Source organism: Pochonia chlamydosporia, chromosome 6 (assembly GCF_001653235.2).
Source record: "Pochonia chlamydosporia 170 chromosome 6, whole genome shotgun sequence".
Taxonomy (NCBI): Eukaryota; Fungi; Ascomycota; class Sordariomycetes; order Hypocreales; family Clavicipitaceae; genus Pochonia; species Pochonia chlamydosporia.
Genome location: NC_035795.1, coordinates 1,376,536 through 1,400,809, shown reverse-complemented (window position 1 = coordinate 1,400,809; position 24,274 = coordinate 1,376,536). Strand labels below are relative to the sequence as shown.

The 24,274-nt window shown below is 49.7% G+C and overlaps 6 protein-coding genes across 6 annotated transcripts; 3 read left to right on the top strand and 3 right to left on the bottom strand.

The window, feature by feature from the left end:
- Positions 1–551: 551 nt before the first annotated feature.
- On the bottom strand, positions 552–4,426 carry VFPPC_09138 (inner centromere protein; the record flags this gene model as incomplete). The annotated part of the gene is made up of 4 exons (XM_018287725.1): positions 552–1,184; positions 1,237–4,047; positions 4,102–4,192; positions 4,251–4,426. The coding sequence occupies 4 exons, from the start codon at positions 4,424–4,426 to the stop codon at positions 552–554; spliced, it is 3,711 nt and encodes a 1,236-aa protein (XP_018140847.1).
- Positions 4,427–4,929: 503 nt separating this feature from the next.
- VFPPC_09139 (nuclear condensin complex subunit Smc2) lies at positions 4,930–8,720 on the top strand (the record flags this gene model as incomplete). Its single annotated transcript, XM_018287726.1, has 5 exons — positions 4,930–4,956; positions 5,010–5,050; positions 5,112–5,232; positions 5,295–8,383; positions 8,456–8,720. 5 exons carry the CDS (start codon positions 4,930–4,932, stop codon positions 8,718–8,720), a joined length of 3,543 nt encoding a protein of 1,180 aa, XP_018140848.1.
- A 237-nt stretch (positions 8,721–8,957) lies between these two features.
- On the bottom strand, positions 8,958–10,495 carry VFPPC_14545 (MOSC domain-containing protein; the record flags this gene model as incomplete). Its single annotated transcript, XM_018292313.1, has 4 exons — positions 8,958–9,204; positions 9,265–9,373; positions 9,444–9,555; positions 9,632–10,495. The coding sequence occupies 4 exons, from the start codon at positions 10,493–10,495 to the stop codon at positions 8,958–8,960; spliced, it is 1,332 nt and encodes a 443-aa protein (XP_018140849.1).
- Positions 10,496–16,546: 6,051 nt separating this feature from the next.
- On the top strand, positions 16,547–16,729 carry VFPPC_16448 (hypothetical protein; the record flags this gene model as incomplete). Its single annotated transcript, XM_018294201.1, has 1 exon — positions 16,547–16,729. The coding sequence occupies one exon, from the start codon at positions 16,547–16,549 to the stop codon at positions 16,727–16,729; it is 183 nt and encodes a 60-aa protein (XP_018140850.1).
- Positions 16,730–18,368: 1,639 nt separating this feature from the next.
- Positions 18,369–20,825, top strand: VFPPC_09141 (C6 finger domain-containing protein; the record flags this gene model as incomplete). The annotated part of the gene is made up of 5 exons (XM_018287727.1): positions 18,369–18,677; positions 18,750–18,777; positions 18,862–19,580; positions 19,635–20,434; positions 20,570–20,825. 5 exons carry the CDS (start codon positions 18,369–18,371, stop codon positions 20,823–20,825), a joined length of 2,112 nt encoding a protein of 703 aa, XP_018140851.1.
- A 601-nt stretch (positions 20,826–21,426) lies between these two features.
- VFPPC_09142 (Mob1 family protein) lies at positions 21,427–23,023 on the bottom strand (the record flags this gene model as incomplete). The annotated part of the gene is made up of 2 exons (XM_018287728.1): positions 21,427–22,713; positions 22,808–23,023. 2 exons carry the CDS (start codon positions 23,021–23,023, stop codon positions 21,427–21,429), a joined length of 1,503 nt encoding a protein of 500 aa, XP_018140852.1.
- Positions 23,024–24,274: the final 1,251 nt, after the last annotated feature.

Here is a 24,274-nt window from a genome sequence, read left to right as displayed (position 1 = left end):
AAAACTTCGAGACTTGTCATCTGCAGTACTCAGTACTGTTTGTCAGCATCTTCTGCGCGGATAAGCGGTTCCAAGCCATGTGATTCCTGTCCCAGGATGGGGTTGACTCGCCATTAATATACTTTTTCAATGATCGCAAGGTTGATACACAAACAATATGTCAGATTTGAAGCGAAGCACTGCAGAGGCCCCAGAGTTCACTTTCAATGTGACTAGCGATGATGTGGTGGACGAGGAAAGAAAAAAAGCATTTTCCAGCAAGAAGGGCATCACGGAGCCAAAAAAAAAAAAAAAAAAAAAAACCACCAATTACATGTTTGGACCGAAATCATGACCCAATTCATCATCGCGAATATCAATATCAAAAACGCCAACTTGCCATAGTGGTTATTGTCTCGTACTAATGTCTTTGAACCATTCCAAATCCAATGCTATGCAATCAACATAATCCATTAACGCCATGGCGCCTGCCTTCGCCCCAAAAAGCCTTCTTCTTGAACTATTGAGGCCGGCCCTGTCCAAAAAAAAAAAATGTCGCCTTTGCTGCTGTTTTAAAGCACATCTCTGCTCATTTCATAAGACCAACCGCCATCCCGTCTGAGTTTGTCTCGAGCAGCCAAGTCTTTCCTGATATCGTCCTCTGTTAATCGATCTGCTCCGCTCCAGTTCGCACTAGAGCTTCTGGGTCGGAACTTGGACCACCTTTCCTTATTCTTGTTAAACACCTCCTCCATGTTGAGTGGTTGCGGTGGTCCAAAAATCTGCGAAGGATCCATAGTTTCCTGCCAAAAGAGCTTTTCTCTTAGATATGGCGAATCTGCCCATGGCGCCACAACAACGCCGTTGGCCTCGTCATCCTCGCTATCGTCATCCGTCTGGATTTCGGGAAGCTCTACGGTTTCTCCATTCTGGAAACGTGGCGAGGATCTGGGCACGGATTTTGCAGCCGCTTTAGCAGCATTAGACGGACCAGGTCTCGCAGGGGTCTTGTGAGCTGGTCCTGCTGCGTTCGGGTTGGGTGCGAATGGAATGGCACCCTTCGATATCTGAGCCATTTCCAGAGGGTGAGACGCCTTCGTCTGGCTAGCATGCTGCGCCGATACAGTGGCCTTGAAAAGGTCGCGCGTTGCACCTTGTGAGGCATTTGCGTAGCCAGTCTGGAAAACAGACTTGGACGGTAGTTCCTAGTTATTGTTAGAGGAAGCGAGGTTGGGTATTACTTGTGGAATGACGTACCTTCTTGAATCCAGCCGATGGTCGAACCGGAGGGCCCTTGATGTTCTTTTGACTAGATGTATCAATTTCACCATGGAAAGCCTCACTAGTTCGACGTCGCTTGGCATCGTTGGCCTGATACGCGTATCCTCCGCGAGATTGAGGTGGTTTCGCTTGGCTATCTTCTCCCTTCTCTTGGGCGAGAGTTCGCTTTGAGCCAGCTTTGCTGGCAGTCGACAAAACGGCATTAACAGGTCGACCAGGCTCGTCCTGGTTCCAGTGGGCATTGGATGTGAGCCGAGATGGAGGGCGTGATGAGTGGCTATCCTTGGTCATTGAGAAGTCTGGTGGGCCGTTAGGCTGAGAGCGTACGGCTGGGGGCGGCGCTCTAGTCTGCTTCGCCTTTTCTATTGCGGCTTTTCTCTGAGCATGACTTTTAGCTTGAGACTGGGATTGCTGCGAGGCCTGTTCTTGTTGTTGTTGCTGTTTTCGTTGACGTTCAGCCTCCTGGCGTTTCAGCTGTTCCTGCTTCCGTTGCTCCTCTTGAGCTGCTGCTCGTTTTCGTTCCATCTCTGCCTTAGCATCTCGCCTCTTCTGAGCCTCTTTCTCTTCCTGCTCTTTCTTCTTAGCAGCTAATTCTTGAGCCTTGGCTCGGCTGGCAGCGGCTGCGCCTCTCAAGCTCTGAGTTGACGCTTTTGGTTGCAGTGATGCCTTGCTAGCTTTGGATGCGAGTTGATGTTGAGTTTGAGCAGCACCGTGACTCGGCGCGTCCGGCTGTGCAGTAGACAATCTATACTGCGAATGTTGCGATCCTGTATTTACTCGTATGACAGTGGGAGCTTGCTTTGGTCGGGTTTGGGTTTCCCTTGTGAACGGCCGTTTAACCTCCCTGTTACGTGTAGCATGAGCAGGACCAGTAGAGCGAGGGGCGGAGGGTGGCGGCATCAGGGAAACATCCTCCATGTCGACATCTTTGTCTACAGAAGTTGTTTCCTCCGGGGAATCCTTTCCATTACGAAGGCCTGTTCTCGTCGGCTTGGGGGTTTCCCTGACTGCCGTCCGTTCGTCCTCCTTCTTGGACGCAATTTGTCTCTCCATGGCGGCAATTTTCTCTTGCTCTTTACTGAAAACTCGGGCCTTCTCACGCTCCTTCTGTCTTGCTTTTTCGAGCTTCTCGTTTTGCTCCTCCAATCGTTTGGCTTCTTTGTCGCGCCTCTTCTCCTCTCTCTCTTTTTCAACAGAAGCCCGCGTACGACGGGTTGGCCTTATCGGGCTGGCAGGTATGCTTTGGGATCCTTGAGAGCCAGTCCTTTGCAGTGAAATGACCGACTCTGAAGACATAACAGAATGCAGGCCAAGACGGGTTGAAGAGGGTGACATCAACGATTTCCCCTCAGCACTAATGGCTGCACTACTAGCCAACAGACCTCTTGAGCTCTTAAGAATAGACGAAAGTTTATTCTTGACCTGTTTCAATGGGCTCTCTCGAAAGGCCCTAGAGGGTGATTTTGACGGAGTGTCCAAAATTCCGGCTTCGGCCACGGTCATGAGGCTGGGATTGGAAACAGAAACGACCTTCTTGAGAGGATGAGGGTCTTCCATTGCTGAGCGCATGTTTGGAATGCTCGGAACAGAGACAGATTTGCCATGCCCATATGTTGGCTTGCCAACATCCCCTTTTCGTAGGTCGGCAATTTTATTCTCAGCATCAGCACCGTCATCATCGGACATGACAAAATCTGTCTGGCCAATAGTATTTTTGCCCTGTATTCCTTCCATAACATCTGCCGAGTGGCTCTTTGGTAGACTCGGCCGTTCCTCAGCTGTGGCGGCGACTGTTGCAGGCGGCTCAATCCAGTCGTCATCGTCATCTTCGGGGAAAGCTCCCGGCGTCGATTGAAGCGTATTCAGGGGGATCGGAGACACAGATTTAGGAGCAGGTGTTTTGCTTTGTGGCATTGCTTGGGAGCTCTTCGCTTGGGATTGGCCAAGCATATTAATTTGATCTTGGAGCCGCTGCGTATATGTCTTAGTATCGTTCGTTGCGGCAGAGTTTGAGGGCAGATTCTCGTCCACATCCACTTCGTCCTCTTCATCTTCATCCCGATCCGGTTTCGCCAAGTTTCCTCCAAGGCTCTTGCCTCCTGTGGGCCTATTATAATAGCTGGTCCTAATGTGGTCGAGATGGCTGGTTCGGGAGACTCGCGCACCGTTGCTCTTACCAGCCGTGAGAGGTTCCCGAGCTGGCAGAGACGCGAAATTCAAGCTGCTCTTGCGAACCACAGGTCGAATTGGGCTGGAGGCATCTGATGCCGATTGGGCATCATCAGGATATCGCGCACTCTGCTTTGCTTCTAAGCTTAACTGCCGTTCCGGCGAGACGTCATCCTCATATGCTGATTCATGTCCAAGATCAAACTGCGCATCCACGTTGATTTTTTTCGAGGCATCTGCCGATGTTTGGGTCGTTTGGTCCTCTTTAGCTGTCTCGAATGATTTTTCAGGCGAGCCTTGAGGGGCAGTGCGAGTTGGGATGTTCTTTAGGGGAATTGTAGTGGTTTGTATAGCACCTCGTTGCGGTGAATCTCTTTCATACTCAAAGTCTGAGTCCATGTGGATATTCACAGGAGCAACGTCTTGGCTGCCAAAGTACCCAGAATCCTGCGTCCCTTGGGTTGCAGGCTTAGGTGAAAAGACTGCAACGCGAGCGGGCGACTGTCTCATGGGATTTGGGGAGCCTCTTGCCATGTGGCCAGTTATCCTGGTGGATTGAAGGCAATTCACCGGGTTTGAAGCTCCATTTGGAGTTGCAGAAAACACCTCGGACAGAGGCTACATGCGCTAGGTTAGCTGTGTTTTGCTGTTCCAGAGTGTGATCCAACATACCACTCGGGTCTCTATAGGGTTCGCTTTTCTCGCCGTTCTTGGAGTCTTGCCCCGAAGTTTTGCGGGTGTTTTGAAGGTCTCTGCAAAGTTGCTGGGAGAGTGTCAGCATTCAGATTTTCCAACGCTGAATATCGGCAGAGAACACGTACGTTTCATTTTCATTGAAAATGCCCGCCATATGCTCGTTGAGCCAGTCGAGTTCATTTCGAGCAGAATAAGAGAACTCCTCAACCTCGGACTGAGTGATTTGCAAAGCTGCTTTCCGCTCCTCAGCAATCCATGCTGCAGAGCCGACTTGCAGGCGCGGTCCTCTCATTGCCGCCATGACCGCTCGCGTCACCGACAGATGCGGTGGGGTGTCGTAGTCGTTGGCCGCCGTTCAGTCTAGTCGAGAATGGTTGATATCATGAAGACATCTGATGGTACTAGATAAAAGAAATTTCCCAAGTGATGAAGTCAAAGGGAGAGTCGGAGCTGCAAGCTACTAAGGTTGGTTGATGTTGGTGGTGGAGAGCTCTGACGTTCAGTAGGGCATGGCATTCCAAGCCGCAATGTTTTGATTGATCCCAAATTGGGTTAGCGCCTAAATGCTGGCCTCCGTGGACGCACTGTCGCGTCCACCCGAACTGGTTCTCAAAACGAAGCCGGGAAACGGGCTGAGGTGGCACGTGCTGATAAGACGCTTATCAGAAATTAAACACGCTTTGTTTACTTTCAGCGCGTCGTCGCTAGGTGGGATGTTTGGTCTGATTGACGACGACAAGCCCAGCTTGGCTACCACGTAGTCACTTAGCATTTGCACCCTCTACGACAAACGAAGTCGCAATCATGAGGGTAATAGAAGTTATTATTGACGTATGTATTGGCCTTGGTTTTGTAATGGCCACAATCAACTAATTTTCGCGCAGGGCTTCAAGTCGTACGCCGTTCGGACGGTGATATCGGGATGGTAAACAACAGAGAAACACGAGCGCATACAGCGTACGAGGATCGCTAACAGATGTCTACAGGGATGAGAGCTTCAACTCTATTACCGGCCTCAACGGCAGCGGTAAATCAAATATTTTGGATGCCATTTGTTTCGTCCTGGGTATTACCAATATGTCAACAGTTCGAGCACAAAATCTCCAAGTAAGAATACTCGCCTCCCCGCATTTCTGTAAGCCAGAATGTGATATTTACTCTGGGTTTAGGACCTCATTTACAAGCGAGGGCAAGCCGGCGTTACCAAAGCCAGCGTAACAATTGTCTTTGACAACCGAGATACCAAGAAGTCACCGATCGGTTTCGAGGAGTATGCAAGTATAAGTGTCACACGCCAGATTGTACTGGGTGGCACATCCAAATATCTTATCAATGGACACCGAGCCCAGCAGCAAACGGTCCAGAACTTGTTCCAGTCTGTGCAACTCAATATCAACAACCCCAATTTCCTCATCATGCAAGGACGCATCACCAAGGTGTTAAACATGAAAGCGGTGGAGATACTGGCGATGATAGAGGAAGCTGCTGGAACTAGAATGTTTGAGGACCGCCGAGACAAAGCACTCAAAACCATGGGCAAGAAGGAAGTAAAACTCCAAGAGCTTCGAGAACTATTGAAAGACGAGATCGAACCAAAACTAGAAAAGCTTCGCACGGAGAAACGAGCATTCCTGGATTTCCAACAAACACAGAATGATCTTGAGCGGTTAACGAGGGTCGTCGTTGCCTACGATTATATCCGATGTCAAGAAAAGCTCAAGCAATCAGCAGCAGATCTCGAAGGCAAGAAGCAACGTCACAAGCTGTTGGAAGAGTCTTCGACTCGACTCAGGAGTGAAATCTCGCACTTGGAAGAGGACGTCAAAAAAGTTCGAGCTCAGCGTGAAAAAGAGGTAAAGAAGGGTGGCAAAGCTGGGGCCTTGGAGGAAACAGTAAAGAAACATGCCAATGAGTTGGTCCGTCTTGCTACCGTGATGGACTTAAAGAACACTAGTTTGGCAGAGGAAAAGGAGAAGAAACAGACAGTGGAAAAGACGGTATCAGAACTAGAAACGGCCTTGGAGGACAAGACGGTAACCTTCAACAACGCCAAGGGCTCTTACGATAAGGCGAAGGAAGACCTTGCCAAGCAGACTCAGGAGGTTGAATCCAAAGAAGAGCTGCTGCAAACTCTTCAAACCGGTGTCGCTTCCAAAGACGGGCAGGAGAGCGGGTATCAGGGTCAACTACAAGACGCGAGGAATCGTGCTACGGCAGCCGCAACTGAACAGGAGCAAGCCAAAATCAAAATCACGCATCTGCAAAGCCGTTTGAAGGAGGAAGAGCCACGTGCAAAGAAAGCTAAAGAGCAGAACGCCGGTCTCCTCCGTGACCTCGACGGCCTAAAAGGCCAGGTACAAAAGCTTGAGAAGGAACTGGGAACATTGGGTTTTGAGCCCGGACAAGAAGAGGATATGTATAAGCAAGAATCGCAGCTTCAACAGACTGCCCGAAGTCTGCGCCAGGACTCCGACAAACTGAAGCGTCAAGTGGCCATCATAGACTTCAACTACGCAGACCCCGTGCCGGGCTTCGACCGATCCAAGGTGAAAGGTCTCGTAGCTCAACTTTTCACTCTTGACAAGGACCATACAAAGGCTGGTACAGCCCTCGAAATTTGCGCCGGTGGCCGCCTTTACAACGTTGTTGTTGATTCCGAGGTCACCGGCACTCAGCTTCTTCAGAAAGGCAAATTGCGAAAAAGAGTCACTATCATCCCACTCAACAAAATTGCTGCCTTTAAGGCATCGGCTCAAACAATTGCGACTGCACAAAACATCGCGCCCGGCAAAGTTGATCTTGCGCTTTCCCTTGTTGGGTATGACGAAGACGTGTCCGCGGCCATGGAATATGTTTTCGGAAACACTTTGGTTTGTGCTGATGCAGAGACCGCCAAGCGTGTCACTTTTGATCCCAATGTTAGGATGCGAAGTATCACCCTGGAAGGCGATGCGTATGATCCTTCCGGTACATTGTCGGGAGGCAGTTCACCCAACTCCAGTGGCGTTTTGGTGACGCTACAGAAGTTGAACAACATTACCCGACAGTTAAAGGAAACAGAGCAGACCCTGAAGGAACTCCAGGCAAAGATCAACAAGGAGAAGTCAAAGCTAGACCAGGCACGCCACATCAAGCAGGACCTGGACCTAAAAAATCACGAGATTAAGCTCGCAGAGGATCAAATCAGCAGCAACTCTTCATCCTCGATCATACAAGAAGTTGAGAACATGAAAACTAGCATTACAGGACTTCAAAACAGCATTGCTGAAGCCAAGTCTCGCCAGACTGAAGCCAACGCAGATGTCAAGAGAATTGAGAAGGACATGAAAGATTTTGACACCAACAAAGACGCCAAACTCGTGGAGCTGCAAAAATCGCTGGACAAGCTGCGATCTGGCCTCGAAAAGAACTCGGCGGCAGTCAAAAGCTTGCAAAAAGATCACCAAAATGCTCAGCTCGATTTAGAGCAAGTGGGTGCCGATCTGTCTGCTGCTCGAGAGCAGTTGCAGGAAGCCGAGCTTGGCATTAAAGCTGCACAGCAAGATGTTGAGAGCCTTTCAAAGCAACGAGTTGCGCTAAAGGAGACGCATGACTCTGTCCAAGCTCAGCTGGATGATGAGAGAGCAAAGCTTAGCCTCTTTGACGACGAGCTGAGGTTGTCAGAAGAGGCAATGCGTTCGAAAAACGCCCGAATCACCGAGGAAGGTTTGGAGATGCAGAAGCTTGGTCACCAGATTGAGCGTTTCCATAAGGAACAACAAGGAGCTGCCGAGAATGTTGCGCATCTGGAATCAGAATATGAGTGGATTCAAGACGAAAAGGACAAATTCGGGCGAAACGGCACGCCTTATGACTTCCAGGGCCAGAATATTGGCGAGTGCAAATCCACGCTCCGGAACCTTACGGAACGTTCTCAGGGCATGAAGAAGAAGATCAATCCCAAGGTCATGAACATGATTGACAGCGTCGAGAAGAAGGAAGTCACTTTGAAACATATGATCAAGACAGTCATCCGTGATAAACGGAAGATTGAAGAAACTATTGTAAGCCTTGACGACTACAAGAAGAAAGCTCTGCATGAGACGTGGGAGAAGGTCAATGGCGACTTTGGTCAAATCTTTTCGGAACTGTTGCCAGGAGGCAGTTTCGCCAAACTCGATCCGCCTGAGGGCAAGACTATTAGTGATGGTCTTGAAGTCAAAGTGTGCCTTGGTAAGGTATGGAAACAGAGTTTAACAGAACTAAGCGGTGGCCAAAGGTATGAATTCCATGAAACGAAAGCCCACGACAATCTCTTGAGTCTTTTTTTGTCAAACTGACAGTATCACAGATCACTTGTTGCTCTCTCACTTATTATGGCGCTCCTCCAATTCAAGCCTGCCCCAATGTACATCCTTGATGAGGTTGATGCTGCGCTGGATCTGTCTCATACCCAGAACATTGGTCGTCTCATCAAAACGCGGTTCAAGGGCTCGCAGTTCATTGTTGTTAGTTTGAAGGACGGTATGTTCCAAAACGCAAACAGAATTTTCAGAACGAGGTTCAGTGAAGGGACAAGCATGGTTCAAGCCTTGACTCCAGCGGATATGAAATAATTGCAGGTTTTGTTTACGGTCATGAGAAACGAGAAGAGTGGCATGGAGATATATTTTGTACAAAGAGTATGGGATGGCGAAGAGCGTTTTACCTCTTTTGATTCGGTGTACCGGTAGATATTTGGCATCTTTCATTATCCACTGAATATGTAATATACATGTGCGTCAAGTTATGCTGAGCGATGGAATGCGACTACTAGTGGCAGTTTGGCCTTGGCTCCTGCTCGAGATCCGACATCACCGTGCGCTTTGCTTGATATATAAATGGGATCCACGTTCAAGGACATCAAGTTCCATGCCGACTTCCAACATGGACTCCAACTGCTCTGGAATGTCACTCTTTGGAAAAATAGGGCAAAGTTGCATGCCAAGACAACCCATTTTTGGGGCACCGGCGTCAATGTCCCGGTATTTGCGTAGAGCATGATCGGGTTCCACCTTATGGCGAATGCCCGTAGCCGGGTCGACGTTAGGCAGCTTACATCTTCATCACACATGTTAGTGTTTCAAGGTCCTCTCTTCCAGGAGGCTGAATGTCACTCACCTCACAGTTCGACATGAGACATCGAACGTGCTCAATGTCTTAGTCGTCCCAGGACTTTTGAACTTGATACGTCGCCAGTCATCCTCATCATAATCTTTTACCCCGGAGACTGGATTGATAGCGTCTGGGTCAGTACATAGACATTGCTGCTTGGCGGAAAGGCTAAGTTAACCACATACTTATTATATTGCCGCGAAATCGTCGAGCATCCAAACGGTCTATCTGTTTGTCCTTTTGGATTTTGGACTCCAGTGCTCGAATGCTCGTCAAATTGAGCAGATGTACTGGGTACTGTAGAGGGGAATATCATTTTAGATCAGGATCACATAGCTAAGTGGTGTGCGTTGAGAAGCTGGGATTAACTTACTGCGTCGTGAAAATCTACTTCCGTTTGATAACCCAGCGTTTCCTTCCGGGGAGCGCATCGAAATACGACCCTGCGGTTGAATGGGTCGGATCGAAAGATTCCAAGTCGATTTTTCACACCAAGGTAGGTAGCCAGCTCTGGCGGTAACTCCCTGGACATGTTGAGTGCATTCGCAATGTCCACCCAAATTTTGACATTTGCAAACTCGTAACCCCTGGCGGTTATCTCCTCCTTGGATGGAAACTCCAGTGGGAGAACAAATTCCTTCTCGGAAACTGCGCTCAGCCCTCGACTAAACTTTGCGGCAACAAGTTGAGCGAACCCTCGCAAGCCTTTGTCTTGCCAGGGGAAGCGGACAAGCACAAAGCCGCCTTCCAAATAGCCAAGTTGTCTGCTCTTTTTGTTTGGGTCCGGGAGCCATATGTCAACTTTGACATTGGCTAGCAGCGGCAGCTGCCGTAGCGTCAGAAATTCCCAGACGCGGCTCGACGCAGCTTCGTCGCCTTTCCCAGTAGAATTAGATGTGGCCTTAGATGTCAGCTGAGCGAACATAAAGAGGCGGTCATGCTCCAGGCCAGTGGGCAAAATCCTGGTCTTGTCAACTTCGATGCCCCTGCATGACTTTATGGGATATATGTGAAGGCTCTCGATTTTTGGAGTTTTGCCTGGCTGGGGTTGATGTCTCTTGTCATATTGGGATCTTAGGTTGCTCTCCCGTAGAGGACGACCCAGCTTGCTATGCGTCTGGCGCAAGGCATCACTGTGATCAACGGGGATTGGTGGGAATAGAATGAAGACTGGGACGAAGAAGACAATGACGGTGACTACCACGAGAAAGACTGCGCTGTAGTCGAGGTGAGCCATTGTCGCAGAAGAAGTTTGTTTTTGTCGATGCCACGCCAGGTGTCACGACTGATTCGGCTGACTGGATGGACCCTTTGAACAAGTCGGCTTGACTATATGTTAGATTACTCCGTGGTGACGACTCGGGGAGCATTGACGAATGTTGTGAAGTGTGTCCGATGAAATGCGAATGTTGTCTTCATTCGATTACACCTGCAGCCCCTTGGCAAACAGCCTGAAACTGTCAGGGTGCAAGATCCACCGAGGCTATGGTTGAACACCGTTCATCAAAGCCTCAGCTCTGAAACTCTTTCTGTGTCCCGGATGAATCAGTGACGATTATGCAGGCAGCGCCGTCTGGCTTGCTCATATGGTGTACTGATTTCTCGTGTCGTGGTAGTGTTGTCAGAATGAAAATGGATCTACTGCTCCAGGGTAGTTAAGATTTAACGGCAACCAAACCCCAGACTGTAAAAGTCAACACTGTATGTAGTACAGAACAATCAGGGAACAAGTAGCAAGCAGCAAGGAAGAAACAAGCGCGAGCCGGTCATTCAATGGTATAATTTCCATAAATCAACTCCCCTCGTCCTTTTGCAGTTCATGTCTTTCCCTTTTATTCCACTTGCTGCTGCTCTCTCGGTGTTCTCCGTGTTGGTCAATTTTCGTCAAACTATGCCATTTTGAGTTGCAATCCGCGCCATAGGGTAGGCGCGATGAAGGCGACTTCCCATCTTGATTGACGTGACTGCGGATTGGGTATTCCGCACTGAACGAAAAACAAGATTAAAAAATCCAATGAAATTTGTTGAAAAAACAAAAAAAGGCCCAGAACCACGGCGACGACCGGAAAAGGAGCTTCGCCTCTAACAAAACATCTCGATGCTCTCGTCATTCCGCACAGCTGGTTCATTGTTACGTTAACAGCCCAACGGTGTCACAATCCCAAAGCTTTCAAGTCGCACAAAATGGACATTCTCTCCACATGGTGCTACACTTGCATGATCAGCTTTGCCACTCAGTTGGAGACGAGAGGCTTGGCAGTCACCACAACCTTTCAGGTCCGCAAGACTTACCCTGATTGATTGTCACAAAAAGCCTATAAATTGATGACTTACATGGCATAGGCTGTTACTTCGCCTCTTGTTGTTGCCTCTCGAGTGGTACAGCATTAGCATTACCTGCAAGGCAGTCTCAGAGCATACCGAATCTGACAGCTCCCCTTTCCACCAGATATCATGCAGACCTGTGGATCCCGACCAGAGACGAGACCATGCCTCTTCCCTGGCTATCACAGTGACAGTTCTGCAGAGTTTCTCAATCTGCCAACTGACAACTGACACCTCTACGGCCCTTTCCGACCAGACACCATTCCTTGACTGCGATTTGACCAGACAGTACTTGTCTTTTGGCCGGGGCTCATGCTGTCAGTGACTTCAACATCACTTCGACCTGAGTCAACACAAAATCTCTGTGGCAATCATCACATGTATCGAGCTCGAATGCCAGCCTGCGCATTCCCAGCCGTTGTTCCGAGGTATCACCCCTCCGCACGACTCCCATGATCCCTGAAGCTGTAAGATCTGGCCGATCAATAGTACACTACGCCGTACATGTCCTTCTTTGCGCGACAGCCAGTGCGTCTCCTCACCTTGGGGATGTGGAGGTGGCCATGTTACCATGTCGGAGAGGTTCCGCCCCATGGTTAGTTCGGACCCTCAAAGCCCAGCGCCACAGTTATTGCTTGAGGTTGGTCCACATTGAGGGATTGTTGGTAGGGGATGGAAAAAAAAACGTGTCATGGCTTACTGAGATAACCACAGCCCTGGCGGCAGGGCCAGGGGTGGCATGGCCCTCAGTTTTGCACCAGGGCCAGACTCGTTTGGAGCAGTCTTCCAGCCGTCACCGACTGCCGAAGACTTCCCTCACTGTGTAGGGCGTTGGTCTACGCAAACAGAAAGTTTCGCAAAGCGTGCAAAAGTACAAAAGCACAGAAATTATTCAACGAGCTCACAGTGCAGATTTTCGGATCAAGTGACAATTGATCCGAGCCTGACCTTGACTTGCAACCAGAGAGGGTTCAAAAAGCAAGCCATACCCGCAAACAAAGTTTCATCCCGAATGCAAGCTCCGATTCGGGGAACGATACGTTGGAAACAAATTAGGCAAACAGAGCGTGGTGGAAGACGGATAGCCACTAGTTGGCCTTGAAGACAAAATATCAGCACTCCATGCAATATCTATCACCCATTGGGAGCTGACCTGGCACGCCATGCAGCCACTTGCCAATGTCAAAAACCCCTGCTAATATTATTTGTGGTTCAAGGGCCGTCACTCCGTCCATGGCAGGTCAAGGTTTAGGACATCCGGGGTCTCTCACAGCTAGTCAACTATGATCACGTCGCCGATTGGGGTGGGTGGAGTCGTGATACGATTTGACTGTTTGGGACATGCACATCTTTTCCTTACAAGCCGCCTTTTCCAGGACCACAACGCCGCCTGACAACATTTCCCGTCGGGAGCATTGTCAAAATTGCCAACGGTTCAAGTTTCACCTTCTGTTGGTGCCTTGCCTGCCGGGAAGTCAAAAGCCTCAAATGGCTCCGCTGGACCACCAGGCCACCTTTCCTTGCCTTTTTCTCTGAGCCAACCTGATTTTGAATACCTGCTTCAACGAAACTGAAGGCTAATGATAGGCGGATAAAAGCCAGTAAGAATCCGGATCTCAATTTTTTTTGGGGACTATTTGGTTTCAACATCAAGCTTGCATGACTGGAACAAGAAGTTTGCTTAGATAACTCTCGACAAGAGGGTTATTTCTCTAACCGTCCGCTGAACGACAAAAATACGAAAATAAACCAAACCTTGATCTTGGTTCAATCCAGTTGTTACATCTCACAAAAGAACGGAGCTGGGTTGTGGAGGAGGAGCCAGCTTCTGCCACCGTGTGCTATTGAGCTAGATCTAGTCCGTCACCGAAGCCTTGGTTCTGGTCCAGAACCCCTATCGCACCCGGCCTGATGGGCAATGGGATCTAAATATGGCCACAAATATCTACCGGTCAGCCACGATAATGGTTCTCAAAAATCAAAACGTATTGCAAGGATTATTCCTATCATCTCCAATTGTCAGCACATCAAACGCTGAAATCAGCTTGACGGAGTCACGCCATTACAGTCAGCGCGATATTGGACCATGCTCTCTCGAATGATGTGTTATGACAAAATCCTTGTCATATAGCATCATGGGCAATAGTGAATTCCCCGACTCGAAAGGAAACCAAGAGAAATGTGAAAGAATGGCCTTTGGAATCTCGAAGGTCTGACTCTGGCTATCGGGGGTGTCTTGCTGATTATAGCACACTTTCCGCAAGTATGCCAGTCTAACCCACTGAGCTGTAAGACAAGGCGGGTACGATTCATCAGAACATCCTTGCCCTTGACCAAGAGTCCACGACAAAGTTGTTTGCTGTACTATGGGGTGTGCTGGGTGCTATTCTGCGCTTCTATTGTAATTACAGGACCAGCTGGTTGCGTCTTGTTGTCGCAAACGCCAAGGAGTCGTCCTGCGTGCACTGCTGGACATACTAATGCTAGGATGAAAGTGGCTAGGTCAATAGAGTGCAACGCCACGATGACATCGATAAAAGTCGTCCATTTTCAGCTCACGTTCTGGGCTGTCCGGCACACAGAGTCGGTGTTCTCTGGCATTCCTTGTCCCTTTCTCCACCATGCTGGCAGACTGAGCTTCATCGAAACCGGCGATCTGCTGAAAGCCCATTAGGTGAAGTTGCCACGTGAGAGACGGTGGTCAACTCGTGGAACCAGAGGCCCTTGTCTATACTACGGAAGCTCTTCGGACGAAGGACCTGCTGTCAAAGGATAGCTGGCCATGCAGGACTGTTGCGGAGCATGGCGCATACGAGCAGACCAGTCTTGTCTTGGGGCTGTCCAGCCTGGACCACAGAGAGACGGAGCAGGGTGCTGCTTCAGGACGAGCCAGACCAACCAGGCAGTTGGGTGGGTGGTGGCTTGATAGTGTCAGGTTCTCTGGATGGGTGGACATGGCCATGCAGGCGGGTTGCAAAATAACACGCACCTACAACGGTACCGTCAAATAAACCTATTAAGTCTAATCGGCCATAACTATCACAAAGAATGCCATAATTTAACATTAAGACTACTATTTAATAGGTGAGCTTAAACTCTAGTGGTTTAAGCATTTTTCTTAATTTTTTTTGGACATTCTATAGCTGCTGAGGCCTTCTGATCTCTCTTCCTACTATCTGAGGGTACTTCAAAGACTGCGCATCATTTTGCAACCCCCTTGCCATGCTCACACAACCAAGTCATCGGCGCAGCCAGGGGTTTGATGTCAAGCTCTTCAACATGCTGCTTCTGACTCGCCCCATTCCTAACCGCCGTGCATTGGCGCCATGTTGTCCTGACCGCGCACCAAGAAAGCAGGACCAGCTTGCCCACCTGGCAGCCACACCGGAAGGGTACTGGGGGCTGAGGACATGGAGTGCCGGCGACGGGAGATAGGAAGTGGCCGGCGACTAGCGCATCATGTTCCTGGACAGATTCGAACATTCCACGGAACTTTCGCCGATCAGCACCGTCGTCAAAGACAAACCTTGCTGGCGTCCGGATGAGATGAGACACTATCAAGTGGCTTCGACGTCTCAATATGCCCTTTTGAGTGCATAAAAAGGTGAACGGAGGGAGTCGATCGGCACGCGACTGCAATATTGCAGGATATCTTGATCCGTTTGGGCTGTATCAGAGATGGGAGTTGTGGCAAGAATTGTAAGACGATGGGTAAAACCACCAACAGTGTTCACCACATGCAACAAGTCACCAAATCCAAACTTGTGGCCTCCATGTCGTATTGCAGGGAGACTGCGCTGGGTAAGCTACAGAAAAAAATGCATGCCGAAAGATTTGAGATGACGACCCTATCGTGACGGGTCCAGAATCTGTGAGGAACAACGACAGGTTTCCACTTGATGGTGGCAAGTGCCAGCCACCATCAACGAACCCCTGGTGGTTGCATTGGACCTGTCGGAGAGTCGCAGGCAAAGATGCATGGTCTATGGGTGCCTTGCCCTCTACGAATGAGCGCATGTGCCATGAAGCGCCTGCGCTGGTTGATGTCAGTGGCGTGGGGAAGTGATGGAGGTGCCAGAAGGAACACAGCCTCTCTGCCTGGGATAATATGCAAATGGCGTGGATGCGCATGGGAGAAGTATGAAAAATTAACCAACCAACCTCAGTGAATGGTGAATGAGGAGAATTTGTTTGCATGGCATGGCAATCGCGGCTTGCCGCAAATCCTCAAAAAGAGGGGACTGGAGGCCAAACGGCTCTTGTTGAGCCTCAATCTATTCTCTCCCCGTAGGCAACACCATACATTTCAGCCTTCTATGACGTCCATTCGTCGTCTGCATTTGAGCTGATGGTATTGATATAGTATGTTGAAGCGGGAATCATGTCCAACAAAGGGGCGAAAGCAATCTCAGTCCTAGCTAGCCTCGGCGCAGGCACGGCTACAGGTCACCAGGACTCGCAGCAAGGTGGAAGAACATTACTGTGCAGTCTGAGGACTGGTGAAAGCTCATGACAGGCCACCCCTTGACTTGTTCGGCGTCCGTGGGAAGTCGACCACGATCGACTCAAATTAGTCTCAGCCCCAGCACTGGACCACCATCCTAGCAGAGAGGAGACGGTGGAGAAGCCATCATGTCGCATTGGCCCGAGCATCCCATCAGACTATGATCCTTGCAACACTCATTTACAAGGCTTGTTGTTTTGAGGATCCCTTGGGGTTGGTATTCCGACTTGAGCATGGGGACATGCGGTTAAAAAAAAATGTCGAACAGGCTTGCTTGTTCTGGGAACTGGCAACCCGGCCTTATTCGACTTCCCAATAAGTTCCATTTGCACTAACCCCAGGTGTGAACAACCATGCAGTGAGTGGATGTGCTACTCAAAGTTAAATCTCTCTCCAGGGACCAAAACACTTGTCTAGTTTTGGCCATTGACGGCGGTCAATCGCTCATTGACCTTCGGAATGGAAGCGGCTAATCAAAATAACGGAAACTTTTGCAGCTTTGGCACGCAGTCTCGGGCAGCGGTACCGAAATCATTCACAAAACTGGAACATTCTCCAACTGGCTCTCTCCACCCTCCTCTCTTACATACACGGCGTTTTGGGACAAATAATCTGTACCCCGTCCTCCGTATTCCGGAATGAAGTTCCAGCCTGCTTTTGACTCGTAGTCTCTGTGCGGCATCTACCTAGTGGATAATCCATGCAGTCTTCCATACTCAATCAGCTAATAATCCACCTCTTCATTGTTATTGTCTCTCGAGCCAAACTGGCAAGCGCTCCTTGGCAAATAGCACATGTCACAAGAGCAAGGAGTGGCTGTTGACAGTAAGTATGCCTCCTGCTCCCGAACATCTTTCTTCAACGCCGCCTAATATCAGCCACTTGGAAAGGAGTCCTCTTTATGTCGGCACTCTCCAAGGTAGAGCCAGCCATAAGGAATAGCAAGACATAACTGGTTCTCTCTGCTACTTTAATACGTTGACCATCTCCTGAGCGATTTGACAGGTGAGGATTCAGCCAAGGCATAGAGCTATCCTGATATCCACGGCACGCCACACCATAGCCATCCCCGAGACGACTGCTGCTGCAAGAACATCTGCTGTAGTAGAAAGCGTCTTGCTCCAGCCTTGGTAAATTTGGAGACATTGTTTCCAGATTTCATAGAAAAGCCTGAATCCGCTAATCTCACATCCACGACGATCTCTTGGAAATATCTGTGCCAATTCTTCCCATTGCGAACACGCTCTGCCAACGAGACTCACCAGGGTTGTTGGAGATCTCACAACAGTGAAACGGACCCCCTATAACTTATTTCCGGCTCTCGACATTGGATCATTCCTGCAAGTAACGCACCACTTTGATTACCTTGTCTTCGGAGAGTGGCGAACTGGTGCTTGAGCGGACCAACCCGGGCATCTGCCGTTGACACTGCCAAAGAGTGCGTTCTGGCACTTTTGGACAAGGCTACCAGGGGTAATTCCCTGTCGTGTGCCCCATCTAACACCACCGTTTCTTCCGTCATCTTACAAGGGGTTGATGCTATTTCGAAGCAAGCTGGGCTTTCCCCTCAGACAGCAGTTTGGAGTACAGCACCCACTTTTGATTTGCGACGTTGGGACGTTTGGCCTGACAACCTCTTTCAAAAACCTGGGAAACAAATCGGGGATGCTTTCCGTGCCGGGAGATACAGCAAGCAGCTCTCATCTCCACCTACAAGCTCTAACAAATCTCCATCACCTCAGTTGAAGGGGTGGTTATCCTATTCAAGAAGGCCACAACACCGCGATTTGGCAGGCAGTCAGTCTCTTGCCGGACGCTCTTGTCAAGAACCATACCAGGACCACCCCCTTACCATCCGCTGATGTACCAGGACTCATTACATGGAACCTTTTGCGTATCCCTCCAACTTAACAAGTCTGATGCTGTCCATTCTCAAACAGACAGCAAGCTGCAATAGAGAAGACCCACGGCGGTGCCAAATCAGTCAGACTCCGACAACGTCTCCGCCCAAAGGGTGTTGACGCTGACTCTTCTTGTCTTGCCTCGGGATTGATACATCCTCTGTCCCATAGACGGCTGGATAACAGTGAGATCTCCCCCAGACTTTTGCGCGACAGCTGCAGCACAGCTCCGCTTCCTGGTGGCAATCTACGCCCACACCTCTACCGCGAAACACTTTGTCATCCCTATCGAGCATGGTAGAGACGCCCCGCGGACTAGTAGAGGCTGCATCCATCGACATATATACCGGCATCACTTAAGTTCTTCCCAAGAGACAACCATGGACGAGTATTATCACAACTTCCTGACATCAATGTCAGGAGTGGGAGGTCATCCCACTACTAATGCCGACGAGCTGAACATGTCAACCATGTCAGCATATCATATTCCCATACCGGGCCCAACAATGCAAAATCCATATCATAGCTTGGGACATTTGGGGACATATTCTGATCCGTCGCTTCTTCATGCATCGAAGACCAGTAAAGGCCGGAAGAAGTCTATTGCGGGACCTACTTTTGGAGCAGAACACGTCAAACATAGACGAACGCGGTCAGGATGCTTCATGTGTCGAAGCAGGCGAGTAAAGGTAGGATGCCTATATTCCTAGTAGCTTTGTCGATGCAGGATTTCATGCTAACCCTCCATTACACTTTGTTAGTGTGACGAGACTCGTCCTATATGTGAACGTGAGTATACTCAACCCACGCGCTGAAGAATTTCTACAAGTCGCAGTCTATATATGTGTTGCTACAGTGTTAACATGTCATCAGGGTGTAAGAAGGGCAACCGTGATTGCGTCTACCCTGACCCGCCAACGGCAAAGATCTCTAAGCCCAAGGACAGCAGCACATCATCTCAAAAAACGAGCCCAAAATCATCCAACGATGGGGACGATACCGACGTCGATCCAGTAATACTCCCGCTGGAGACTATTCCGGACGAAGACGAGCCTGAAGAATCGTCTGCTGGTGAAAGGTCGGATTCACAAATGTCAGGAAGTAAGGCAAAAGGCGGCTTAAATCGGAAAATCACGAGGCGGCAAAGTACCGACAGCTTATCGCAAGATGGCAACAAAGAATCTTCGCCATCCGTTTCGACTGGCGGCAGCAGTGTTACCATAGCCCCATCCATTGACCTAAATATTGTTACAGACGGGCGTGCTGATTGGTCTCACCTTCCATTGGACTACCAGCGGTGCTTGGACTACTTCGTGGAAAACATCACCAACTTTCACTACAGCATTATGCATGATGCCGATGACTTCTTTAGCACGATTTTGCCTTCTTTGGCTGTTCAACACGAACCCCTCCTGAACGCTGTAGTTGGCTTCGCGACCTATCACGCCACGCTACAGAACCCCAATGGCCAGCTTGAAGACTTTTTGAAATATTACAACAAAAGCGTCACTCTGCTTCTGGAATCTATAAATCGAAAGGAAATGAATAATGTCCTCAACCTAGTAACCATCTTGCAGCTGTTGACCATAGAAGTAACCTCTTCCAATCATTGCCACACGGGGATGGGATACTGACTGGCGCTTTAGGAGTACTTTGGCGATTGGGTAAACCTCATGGGACATCAAAAGGCGGCTTTTCAAGTAATTCGAAAAATATTCACGGCCGATACCGTGATGCAGACGCCATTGGGAAGAGCCTGCATCGACTGGTACACACGCTACGATTGCTTCGTCGCCATCATGGGCGGCTTCCCGACGGACTTACCCAGGGAGTGGTTTAGCCAAATGAACAAGTACAATGAGTCACAAATTGCCACGAGCCCTGACGCATTGCGCTGGAAGATTAGCTTACGATCGACTCAACTTCGAGCGATATCGTACGATATGTCCATGCTCTATGCGAGGGGGAGCCGCGGGCAGATAGGACACGAGGACTTCACTCGGGAGCATAACAGGATCACGAACAAGCTCCTCGAGTGGAAATCGACCTGGGACGCGGCTCTTTCAAACCCAGAGTACTTGGTGACAGACTTTTCGTACAAGAACGAGACAGATCCAGGTGACATAATCGATCCCTATATGCCGGGTCTTCTTTATAAACTACCACTCTTCACGAATACTTTGATCAGCACGGAATGGACGTCAATCATGATCATGCACCTATCGCAGTCCTCAGATATCCCCGCCGGACAAGCGTTTATGGAGATGGCCAAACACGCATACACAATCTGTCAGTATTTTGAGACTGTGGAGTTCTGGCCATTGAAGCCCAAAGGAGCGCTCATACCACTCCAATGCTGCATTTCTATTGCGGCGCTCTTTCTCCCTCGGGACTCTCGTCACCATATGTGGCTTCGAAAGAAATTCGCTCTACTAGACACTATGGGGTAAGCAAATCGACCTCCCTACATAGCATTCACCAGCGGCTTAGCGGCTCATTGAAGCTTGGCTTGTCTGAATGAATGGCTTCCCAATGGTCCATCCCCCCTCAAGATATGCGCACCATCTAACATTCTCATCAGATTTATTCATCCAACTGCACGAAGAATGAAAATGGCACAGCTGTTCCGTGACCCTTCTTGTGCGCACTGGTGGCTACCGAATGAGGAGGGATTGACACCAGTGTTGCAGGCGATTCGCAATTTTGCAGACGAAAGGAATACAGCTGCTGTGAATGCGCAACATGAAAACATTCGCGAGGTACGACATTTATTCGCCAAGATGGAAGCTGCCGAGTCAGCTCTGATGATGCAAGGTAACGAGGTGGGCATGCCTTGATTCGGGGCAGCGGAGTTGCGTGGTCCTATCTCGATTCTTTCTTTCATGTTGATTATATGAGCATACAAGACGGGCTTGAAATAAAAAGGCGGCAGAACTCATAAATGAGATTAGGGGACCATGTATGCATACACCTGAGGACATCTTGTACATTACACAACACAACCGGCGTTGTCAGGAAGCACGGCGATGCTTGATTATGAACTTTCCTGTATAGATACCAACGCACATGTCCCCGATGCGTTGAAATAATAAAAGTTACAAGTCGTTCTTGCATTTGACTTATACACCCAAACCAAAAAGTCACTTCATGTCTCAAGGAGCCGCGACAACTTGTTCGAAGCCGAGACCGTCTCGAACCCCTGAAACATGTCACAGGCAAAATTGTCAAGGATCGAAGCCGAAATAGTCAAGAATAAAGACCGCTGTTAAATCTTATGTATTATACAATATGCGCTTGTCCGTCAGAACAAGAATGCTGAAAAGGATGTCTCTAAGACCCGAACGCTTCAACTACCCATTTGTCTTGCTCTCTCCATCATTCCATGACTCCCAGGGGTATGTGCCATGCATCAACTCGTTACCTTTCATATCATGCAGTTCACTCTGGGTCAGGAACTGGTCCAGATTCTCCTGCCACGTCCTCTGATTTATTTTCCTTCTTCGGCGACTCTTCCTTGCTTTCGGCTGGGTCTGAAGAAGCGTTCTCCTCTGTCGAAGGCTTTGTTTCCGGTTCCTCAGGCTTGTCGTCTGAAGATGGCTCTTCGGTGGTGGTGTCAGTTGGTTTTGGGTCGCTTTCGTCCGCTGTGATAGGGACGACATTGGGCTCTTCGTCCTCGTCCTCGTCCTCTTTCTCCTCAGGTTTGGTGGTGGGTTCAAGTTCTACAGCTGTCTCATCCGCGTCCGCAGACTCAGTTTCCTTTTCCACTGGTGTAGATTGTACTGGCGGCGACGATGATTCATCTGACTTTGGAGCTCGCTCCATGACGGAGCGCTCGACAATAACTGGGACTTCTGCGCTTTCTGGTTCCTGATCGGTGGGATGGGACCCGGAAATATGAAGGCTTTGCATCCTATTGGAGACGTTTTCTGTGTCTTCTTCATCGGCTTCTATCACGGTTGTTACGGCACTGCCTGTCGAAGGACTACTTCTAATATGCCTTCGAGTGTTGGTGCGACCACCAGGGTGCAGGCTGTCGTCTTCTGTCCCCGCGGGCCGTTGTTGAGAAGGGGCCTTGAGTATAGCTGGAGGCGGCTTTTCTGCTTCCGGCTCTACAGGCGGTCCCTCGAGACCCTCAGCTTCCGGTGGGAGCTTGTAGTTCTCAGCGGGGAGCAGATCGTACAGATCACATACTGTCTTGAAAAAGACATAGAGACCGGTTTGGCTTTCCACCGACCAGAATACGCTGCGGTGCTGGAACCACGCGTGGGCGAAAATACGGTGGAGTCTCCTGAACACGTTAACTAGGTTTTTCACACCGGCGCTTTTGCTGTGCGTGTCGTTGAGGACCGCGAATCGGCTGGGGAAGAGCTTCTGGTCGGAGACGACGTTGGCGGCCCAGTCGAGCGTGTGGCAGCAGTAGTCGATGGCGCAACAGCTCTTGGGCTGCTCGTGGACGGCGCAGAGGAATTGCCACTCGGAGGCTCGCATCTCGGGACATGTTTGCGCGCTGCACGGAGGGGTGTCAAAGAGGAAGCCTACGATGAGCTGATTGCACTTGGAGATGAGGAATCGACACAGTTCGTAGAGCCAGATTGTGCGGTCGATGCCCGAGGGGGGTTGTGCGAGTTGGAGGGCAGCTTCGCGAGTGATCGCTTGCGTTCCTGCGGCAGTGTGGTCGTAGTGCAGAGCGGCGAGATGCTCCTGCAGTTGGAAGGCTGAATCAAGCTGCGCACATGAATCTCGTTAGTGGACAATTCGCAACAGAAGCTCAAGCTGCACACTATGCTCAGTTAGACTTGGTATTGTGGGCGATTCTCACCTCGATCAGAGGCACTAGGGGTGGTCCAGCAGCCATCTCAGCCGCCTTGGTCCCTGGATGTATGCGGCGCTTGGAGTTGGCATCCAAGACGGACTGCTCCATTTGCGTCGCATGAAGGCTCGCGGGCGCTCCGCCTGATGGCGAGTTTGGACTGATCTGGATTTCTGCAGGCGGAGGAGGACTCGGCAGGCGAGGCGAGCTTGGGGCCAGCGCCATTGTGGCTTCTGTGATGCAATTGCTGGCCCTACTGGGAAGAATGCGGAAGAGTGATCGTGGTGGTCGAGTCGTTGCAAGCTCCTGAGTCCTGGCCGAGTTGTCAAGGCGATGGGATCGAATGGGCTTGGCGATTGTCAAGGTTGCGCTTCTGCCTCTGCTTGATACGTGCATCTGCCGGGGAAGAGCTTGGTAAATGCATGGGAGACTCAGTTAAGTGGATATGAGCGGCTTAGCGGGGCGTTTCATCAGAGGTCGGGCGACTTGACGCAGGACAAGGAAAGTCAGATCCACCACGTGAATGGAGTTTGTGAATGTTGATTGCGTATGGGGAGGGGAATGCCTTCTTAGCTTTTGTAAATTTTAAAGATTTGTCCTGTTTTGCTTCATAACATTTGTTTCCAACACCATTCACGAATATCGGCGGCGCATGATGGATTTCGACGACGATGCCCCTCCGGAGTTGGTTGACGCTGCGGGGCAGATTGACTTGGATGGCGAGGAAGTCACTGTCAAAGTTCCCATTACAATCGTGACTGGTCGGTGGCATCTTTGTACCACTGAGAATTGAATATTATCATTAACATTGGTGCTTGAATTTAGGTTATCTGGGTGCCGGCAAAACGACACTGTTGAATTACATTCTGACGGCTCAGCATGGCAAAAAGATTGCAGTTATTATGAATGGTATGTACCAGAATCTTGCGCTACCTGAATTTATAATTTATACTAACACGTTCATGCTTGCTGTTAGAATTTGGAGATTGTATGCGACCAAATAATTGGTTCGATGGCTATAACCTCATTCTAACATTTCGGCAGCGCTTGACATTGAAAAGTCCCTGACAGTCAATCAGGGCGATGACAGGGTAGAGGAATGGCTCGACGTGGGAAATGGCTGCATATGTTGCTCTGTCAAGTATATACCCGCCTCAACATTTCGAAAAAATCATGATCTAATTCTACCAGGGATACTGGGGTGAACGCCATAGAGTCACTCATGGAAAAGAAAGGCGCTTTCGATTACATCCTCTTGGAAACCACCGGGCTCGCAGACCCAGGCAACATCGCACCTCTGTTTTGGGTAGACGACGGATTGGGAAGCACGATATATTTGGACGGCATTGTCACCCTGGTCGATGCCAAAAATATTCTACGAAGCTTGGATGATCCAACTGGCAAGGTTGAAGGTCATGACGAACACGATGATCATGGGCCGTTGATGACAACCGCGCACGTGCAAATATCTCATGC